Source organism: Eriocheir sinensis, chromosome 38 (assembly GCF_024679095.1).
Source record: "Eriocheir sinensis breed Jianghai 21 chromosome 38, ASM2467909v1, whole genome shotgun sequence".
NCBI lineage: Eukaryota > Metazoa > Arthropoda > Malacostraca > Decapoda > Varunidae > Eriocheir > Eriocheir sinensis.
Genome location: NC_066546.1, coordinates 11600060 through 11608486, shown reverse-complemented (window position 1 = coordinate 11608486; position 8427 = coordinate 11600060). Strand labels below are relative to the sequence as shown.

The 8427-nt window shown below is 40.1% G+C and overlaps 1 protein-coding gene across 4 annotated transcripts; it reads right to left on the bottom strand.

The window, feature by feature from the left end:
* Nucleotides 1-211: 211 nt before the first annotated feature.
* LOC127008649 (ankyrin repeat domain-containing protein 13C-like) lies at nt 212-6742 on the bottom strand. Of its 4 annotated transcripts, none has more exons than XM_050880949.1 (11): nt 5874-6742; nt 4846-4887; nt 4608-4712; nt 4145-4276; nt 3615-3826; nt 3267-3398; nt 2891-3049; nt 2464-2613; nt 1602-1731; nt 1107-1224; nt 212-608 (listed from the first exon to the last, which is right to left on the bottom strand). In XM_050880949.1, exons 2-11 carry the CDS (start codon nt 4859-4861, stop codon nt 593-595), a joined length of 1170 nt encoding a protein of 389 aa, XP_050736906.1. In that variant the 5' UTR covers nt 4862-4887; nt 5874-6742; the 3' UTR covers nt 212-592. The 4 variants fall into 4 exon arrangements, with proteins under 4 accessions (XP_050736906.1, XP_050736907.1, XP_050736905.1 ...); XM_050880950.1 differs by having other exon boundaries at nt 6003-6742; XM_050880948.1 differs by having other exon boundaries at nt 6416-6742.
* Between the last annotated feature and the right edge of the window lie 1685 nt (nt 6743-8427).

Genomic DNA, 8427 nt, shown 5'->3' with positions numbered 1-8427 from the left:
TTTCTTGATTGTATTTAGCCTTTGTGGGTTAGCGATCAATAAGGATAAAGCATGAGGAAGAGTAGGGGCTTCCCATGCCCATTTGCAGAGGAATGTCCACAATTATGTATTCTGTTTGGAGTATTTCTATTGACTGGGAAGGGATCCCATCGTCGACATGTTTATCTTCTGGTGATGATGTTGTGAAGGATTTTCCTTCAAGAGTACCATGGATGTTGCCAAATGTTTCTGGATTATAACTATGATTATCATGTAGCTGTTTTCTTGATTCACTTCCCCAAGACCTTGAAATCTTAGAAGTGTCGGTGATTTCACAGTTGTTGTGACTAGATCCTGACCACATTACAGCATCAGAGGAGAAGGCTTGCTGAGGAAGCCTACTTACCCTGTGACATAAATTATCCCTTGATACTGGAGACGCAAGGGTCACTGAGCCTTGTATAGGGCACAGGGGTGGGGGCGAGGAACAGGGTACAATGGATAGCAGGCAGGATGCTCCACCACTAAACTCCGTCCCCGATGAGCAGCGTCTGGTTAAGTCTTGCTTTTCCTCAACGCTGGAGACACTTAAGAGGCTTAGATCCTCATACCGTCATAATTCAGGGAACCTTTAAAGGGAACGGCGTGGTGTAAATACATGAATGATGGCCATGCTGTTAATCTTTGGCTAGAATAATACCATATAAAGAAACTCACTCTACTGGGGTGGCAGCACAAATTAACCTTTTAACACAAAATTTCAATGCCACACTAATAATGTTTTTTCTAATAACAGTGTATTCATGGCACCAATTAGACATGAGGTGATATCTTACTGTATATATATATATTTACATACACAAGCAGACAAAGGTTACACACACACAGTACACTTAATCATGGTAATGCCTACCTGAAAATAGACTCACACATATGCTCTGATGATGTGATGCTTTAGATAATGTGTTTATATTTCTAACACTATAATTTGGGCATGAAGCATAAATGAAGCAGTGCAACAATATAAGAGCAGTGATTAGCGGGCTTTTTTTTCTACACTTTCTTTTTTTGCCCTTGAACTGCTTCCTTTGTTGTTAAAAAATACAAAAAACAAAAAAAACACTGACCTATTTGGATCTTCTGCGTACCCCAGTGGAACCTCAAAGTGTGAATCGGGTATGTCATCCCGAAACGCAAACTCTTGGAATGTTATCTTGGCAGAGACTGTGGGCAAGATTGGGATGTCTGGAAAGAGGGAAAATTTAAACTCAATTATAGTATTATTTCTATCTTCAATGATGGTAAAAATATCCTCCTGTACTCAGGAAAAAACAACTACAGACCAAGATTACTGAGTGTGCAAAAAATATAGACAATTCCCTCTCCCTTTAAGCTCTGACATGAGTTGATTCAAAAGGAAAGAAGACTGAGGTGCTTTACACTCTTAAGTCAATTTTCCTACAGTTGACACATTTTTCACATGATGATGCTGCAGAAAATTTCTCAGTGGGTGTCTGGGAGTTAACTGATGTATTAGGATAGACATTTGTTAAGCTGATAAAGATAACAAAATACTTTTAGAATATATGAACCATTACAAATATCAAAGGAGACTGACTTACCTATTTTGACAGGAAAGCCTGGTGGAAGCTTCATTTGAACAAACTCCCTAAGCTTTGCAAAATGCTTGAAAGGAGCTATTACTTCTAAGACATTCAAAAGCATTTCAACTGTTAATGGAAACTCTTCACTCTGAAATGGGAAAATCAAGAATCAGTTACCTCATCAGTCAAATAAATGGTTGATAAAAAAAGTCCAAGCAAACTATGTAAGGACCTTAACAATAACATAACATAATAGTTTGTTGAGTAGGAAATGAGGTGTGGGCACATAAGTAATACAAATATTTACCGAGAAAAGATGGACATGTGAAACCCCCCCACTTACGAAAGACCTTCCGGAACCAACTGTTTCCATACGTTGGGAACTGCCCCAAAATTCAAAATGTAAGATAGAAAAGCCTTACCTCACATGCTAGAGTGAGGGGGTATCTGAGGGTGGTGGGTGAGGCTGCTAGGCCCTACAGCCAACAACATGCAGTAGTCACGCTTGCCTTTAGCCCTTCCAGCCATAATTGAAGGCATTAGGTACTTACCTTCACCTTCATTCCACCAAAGCCCCCCCATCATAAAATGTAGGTATCAGGTGATGTAAATAAAGGTGATAGGGAAAAGACTCAGTCCAGAAAGGCTAAAGGCAGGCATGGGTGATGGCCAGCTTCTGATCTTTGTTCAAAACACTTATATTTTTCTGAAAATCTAATCCTGGAATATTTTGGGGTTGCTGGAAGACACAGATCCACAAAACAAGATGTCAGGAAGCCTGGTGCACCACTGTATATGCCAATTTATCTTTTCAACATTTACTCTGCATATTTAATGCTGATGAAATTGTTTTACTAAGTACCAAATTAATAGAACTTACCATTGCAACAGTAGCTTTAAATGACTTAGATGACTCCTTACATATAAGGGTTCGTCCCAGTGGAGGCGGTTTTCCTGGGTCTGACTGTATATAATCCTCCCATGAAACTGGATCCGTTGAGGGGGGCTCCAGTGAAGGTCTCCGTACTGACTGTAAAAATGATGACTAGACATAAGCACTCTGATGGAAAATCAGCAACAAAAATTTAATGTTTTCCTTACAACTCTATTATTCCCTTACTCCCAAACTCATTCACAGCAGCAGTTAGTTTGTATTTTTATGTACTGTAATTTAGTACTCTATATACAAGTTTTTGATTTAACCTTTCCACTACAAGAGTCACCTCTCAATCAGAGTAATACAAATCATTCAGCATAATGGAGCATGTCAGAAATACTCAGGCAACTACTCAGCAGTGGAGACTCACCTCATCGAAGGAATGTGTCCCTCCCCCTCTTGTAAAGCTCTCAACAATGGCCTTATTTTTCTGTAGATCCTCTTCACTCAGATGCTCTCTTCTTTTCCTAGACTCAAGAGTCAATCCATTTAGATAATAGAAGTCTGCATTAAACTTTCCAACCATTTCCTGCAAGCAAATATTAGGAAAATCTAAGAAACTTCAGCATTCACATCTGTTCCATGATAAATACTGTAAAAATAACGCAAACATAAGGTAGTTCACCTGAGACTGTCAAGTTGGTGAAGAGCACATGCAAGACTCAGACATATAACCAGTTAATACACACTATATATGGAACGTCACAAATATCTATATAAATAAAGCGTATAATAACAGTACATACTTTCTTATCTGCTCTGAATATCCATCCTGTCTGAGCCCTTGAAAAAGTAATTTGCTTGGTCGACATCTGGGCTGCCACAATGTCAGAACTCATGAGGATGTCTACTTCATCTTCTATTTCTGCTTCTGTCTCCTGAAAAAAATGGAATGTTGTGTTGACCAAATACATGATATCTGGAAAATAAAACTGCTCTCAACCTCAACCTTCTGTCCTGTTGGCACACTGCTGATTTAAATAACTATGTATGAAATGCTTATGAAATGATTTGGAATATAGACACATTCTAAATTCTTACATTTCAAGGAGTAAGAAGGAAACTTATGAATGCAAGTTTTCATCATTACAAACCTCGTGTCTCACTCCTTGGTACACTCGCAGTTTGTTATCAAGGACGATGAGGGAATGTGAAGGCTTTGAGTTTCCCGAGAACAAGAAGCTGATGTCCCCTCTCTCCCATCGCATGTCATTGAAGTCCACCAGTGTTGTGTCTAAACGTATGGACGCTCCCTTTTTGTGGATCTTGCATATGTCGGACGGAAGCATTCTGGACACAAGTGGCACTGAAATATGAAGAAAGTTAAATGAAAAAATTAAAAACATCAGCTGTTAGCACAAAACAAAATCAGTTTTGCCTTGGCAGCTAAGTTTCAGTAAGTTCATAGCTACCACTGTTGGCAGATCCAGCACCATCACAGCCATGAACAAGGTTGCCTCAAAGTTATCTGTTTGCAACTGTGCACATGCTTTGCCACTGGCAAAATCAGTTGTGATATGCCGTTTTATTTTCTACTTGGAAAAGCCATTATAATCTTATACTGCTCAAAGATAAGTGCATGCATTACATATATCATCACATATGGTATACATTATGGACTCACCCCAACTCTGGAAATCCCACTTCAGTTCCATGTAGAAGTCTCCCATGTGGGAGAGGGCCCGAACCAGATCCGGCCGCCGAATTTCCATGTGTTCTCGTGACTGCAGCTTCAGTTTTCTTAATAATATGGATACTGTAAAATGAGGTATGTGAATATAAGGCAAAAACTAATAATACCCTAAGAGTATTTACAAAGGTATGTATACCAAAGGCAGACCTATGGAATAACATTTAGACAACCATCTTTTTATTTCAGCAATAAAGAAAAAGACTAGCTAAAATGCTGCTTATTAATGTGATAATAGTTTATTTTCCACAGTCAAAACAAATGAGGTGGCAGCTGAATGTTGGCCAGGCAGGTGTAGTAGTAATTGGGTTCAACATTCAAATCTTGCCAAAGGGTTATTAAAAAAAAAAAAAAAAAAACAAAAAAAAAGACCTTGCTGCAGTGAAATGAAACTTACTAGTTTGTCTGTCACCATAACTGATGGCCTCTGCGAGGGGACTCCATCCATTTAGATTTTTTACTTTTACAGGTGCTCCGTGGGCCAGCAGCAGGTGTATACATTCTGTGGATACAACACCACTACTTAGAGTTACACCACAATGATTTTCAGAAAAAGATCATTAATGGAGATACAAATATTGCAAAGGGATGCTTAATTTCAAAAATACTGAAACACAATAAACAAAAATCTTTACCTTTGTGCCCCAGCATTACAGCTAGGTGAAGGGGTGTGTTACCTGAAAAAAAAAAAAAAAAAACAGATTAAAGGGATTGAAAGGGGGCAAAACCTGAAAATTCATACCCACCCTGAACTCCCTGCCTCTTCTGCAGCAGTTGGTTATCATAGATATCACTTGAAAGGGCATGCTATGTCGCCTGAAAAATGGAGTCTAAGCTCTGAAAGGTCACTCAGTTCTGCAAAATAATGGCTGAGATTTCTAATATGAATCAGGGAATGTCAGATATGGTTAGGTTAGATTTAGTATGCTAGGTCAGGTTGGGTTAGATTTACTTGTTTATGATAAATATGTAAATTACATGATACACTTCTTGATTCTTGACACACCTATTGGGCCTCCCACTACTGACTGCCAGTGACAACAACCAACCAGAAAACACAGACACAAACTCATTAAACCCCTTTGCTCATTAAAATATTGATGCCAGCAAATCTGGGCTGCCCTTAACCCGTCCGCTGCAATTGGGACGGATTTGGCCTTAACTGGTAGCCTGGTAACCTACACTCCCATGTCTTTCTCTGCCTCTGTGGTGGATAGTGGAGTGTTTCCCATGTGGTATTGATATGCTGGATATCCTCTTTCAAGGTGCAGGACTTTACATTTTTCTTAATTGAATTGTAGCAGCCACATTTTGCTTCATTTCTGTAGCCTGGTAATGTCCTCTTGTAGGAAATCCACAGTCAAAGGGTTAATGTATCAATCAATCAGTCAATGGGGGCATACACTGGGGGGTGCGCTGCCTCGTGTAAACTCTACCGTGACTATCCAAATTGTGATATGTGGGGCAGCCAGGGATGGAGTATTCATATTAAAATACATTAGAATACCGTATTTGGGTGTATTCGTATTCAAAGAAATATTGATATAAATCAAATCATTGTCATTCTTATTCAAATGCAAGGGAAAAGTATTCATATTCTGCAAATAATCTGACGAGTACTTTTAAAAAATTATTATCCGAGATAACAGCCGTTGTTCCTTACAACTTCAGCCTCCTGGGCGGACATGTAATCGTTGTGAATAATACTAGTTTGTAGACTGTGGCAGGCTGGCAGCGTGGCGACTGGGGTCTGACTCAGTTGCTATTTGTCAGTGTGGACGCTGAATGTTACCGTTGTTGCCATTGATGAGGTTTCAGGCCCTGCTCCACCGCTGAAGGTATTTTTCAATGAAATGTATTCATGAATACTTTACAGCAATATTCATAATTGTATTCGAAATTAAACCATTTCAGTGTATTCGAGTTCGTTGGAATTTGAAGTATTCGTATCGGCACACACAACACTTGTATTCACTCCACCCCTGGGGGCAGCCGGCCAGGCCAGGCCCCGGTGAGCCAGGGGACGCCGTGCAGCCCGTGTTGCCCGGGGAGCTCTTACGTCACCTCTCGGCCCCGCCGCCCCCCGCCCCGTGGAGCGCGGGGCACGGCACCGCCACGGCCCGGTCTGGAGCGCCACGGGGCACGGGGCAGGCGGCCTCGTCCTGCCCACGCACAGGCTTCACGCCGCGTGTTTCCGGCCCTTACCGTGTTTATCCTTCCTGGCCACGTCATATGTCCGTATGAGCGCCGACACTCTGCGTACATCGCCCCTGAAGACACTCTCATGTAGCTCGTTGGCAGCCTTGTCGTCGGCCATGTTTGTTTACATTATCATGGCTGGAGTCAAATGAGCATCTCGCGGCCTCCTTCCTTTGACCTGTTCCTTCTTCTTTTCACCTGTATGTTCCTTTCTTTTTCCTTTGACCTGTACCCTCTTCTTTTGACCTGTATATTCCCCTCTTCTTCTTCCTTTGACCTATTCCTTCTCCTTTTGACCTGTATGTTGCCTTCTTCCTTTGATCTGTTCCCTCTTCTTTTGGTCTGTATGTTTCCTTCTTCTTCTTCTTCTTTTGACCTGTATATTTCCTTCTTCTTCCTTTAACCTGTACCTTCTTCTTTTGACCTGTATATTTCCTTCTTCTTCCTTTAACCTGTACCTTCTTCTTTTGACCTGTATATTTCCTTCTTCTTCTTCCTTTGACCTGTACCCTCTTCTTTTGACCTGTATATTCCCTTCTTCTTCTTCTTCCTTTGACCTGTACCCTCTTCTTTTGACATGTATATTCATAATTCCCTTCTTTTTTTTCCTTTGACCTGTACCCTCTTCTTTTGACCTGTATATTCCCTTCTTCCTTTGACCTGTTCCTATCTTCTTTTGACCTGTATATTCCCTTCTTCTTCTTCCTTTGACCTGTTCCTTCTTCTTTTGACCTGTATATTCCCTTCTGCTTCTTCCTTTGACCTGTTCCTTCTTCTTTTGACCTGTTCCGAATCGCTTCTTAGGTCCTCCTTGGTGCTTCTTTACACTTCTATACTTCACTACGCACACTTATAGCTACTTCACTGCGCACACTTACATACTTCACCCTGCCCTGAGCTCTGTCTGTAGGCCTACACTTTGCTTTCACACTGACTTGGCTTTTCTATTTTCTTTTCTTGTATTTTCTTCACCCTCGCTTACTTCGATCTTTTCTTTGTCCATTTATCTTTGCTTCTCTTTTGTTTGTTTCCACTATTACAGTTTTCTTATTATTTCTTCTTCTTCTTCGTCTTCGTCTTCTTCTTCTTTTTCTTCTTCTTTTTCTAATGTATGACAATAAAAGAATATACAGTAATTATTAAATTCTCCAACTTCAACATCAATCAGAGGGTTCCATTCTCGTTCGGGGGCAGGCACGTGTCGGCGGCCTAGTCCAATTTACCTGTTTTCTTAATATTCAGTGCTTGTAAAGGCTTGTGGACACTTGGGAAGCCTCTGTGATTATCGAAGAAGAGGTGAGAGTTAAAGACATTGCCACAGAATTTGAATTTACTGGGATATTTGAGTTTCTTAGAGTAACTATAAAGGGGGAGTAGGCTATTATCTTTTCTTTTTCTGCTGTTTTTTTTTACCTGTATGATTTCTTTCTTCTTGTTTTGACCTGTATCTTTTCTTCTTCTTCTTTTTCTTCTTCTTTCATTGACCTGTCCATTCTTTTGACCTGTTCCCTTCTTCTTTTTCTTCTTCCTGTGACCTGTTCCTTCTTCTTTTAACTTTATGTTCCCTTTTTCTTCCTTTGACCTGTTCCCTCTTCTTTTGACCTGTATGTTTCCTTCTTCTTTTTCTTCTTTGACCTATTCCTTCTTATTTTGACCTGTATTTTCCCTTCTTTTGACCTGTATGTTCCCTTCTTCTTCTTCCTTTGACCTATTCTTTCTTCTTTTGATCTGCATGTTATCTTCTTCCTTTGACCTGTTCCTTCTTCTTTTGACCTGTATGTTCTCTTCTTCTTCTTCTTCATTTGACCTATTCCTTCTTCTTTTGACCTGTTCCTTCTTCTTTTGACCTGTATGTTCTCTTCTTCTTCTTCATTTGACCTATTCCTTCTTCTTTTGACCTGTTCCCTTCTTCTTTTGACCTGTTACGTGTTCTATTATATTGACCTCTTCTCTTTTAGCCACTTCACTAATCTTTTTTTTTCTTAGGATTTCAGCATCACATTTATATTCTCTGTGGC

Coding starts and splice junctions, on each gene's coding strand:
- LOC127008649 (XM_050880948.1), bottom strand. CDS start 6,527: ATGGCCGACGACAAGGCTGCCAACGAGCTACATGAGAGTGTCTTCAGG. Junction 4,888..6,415: donor GGCCAGGAAGGATAAACACG/GTAAGGGCCGGA, acceptor TTTTTTTTTCAG/GTAACACACCCCTTCACCTA. Junction 1,225..1,601: donor AGGCTTTCCTGTCAAAATAG/GTAAGTCAGTCT, acceptor CCCTCTTTCCAG/ACATCCCAATCTTGCCCACA.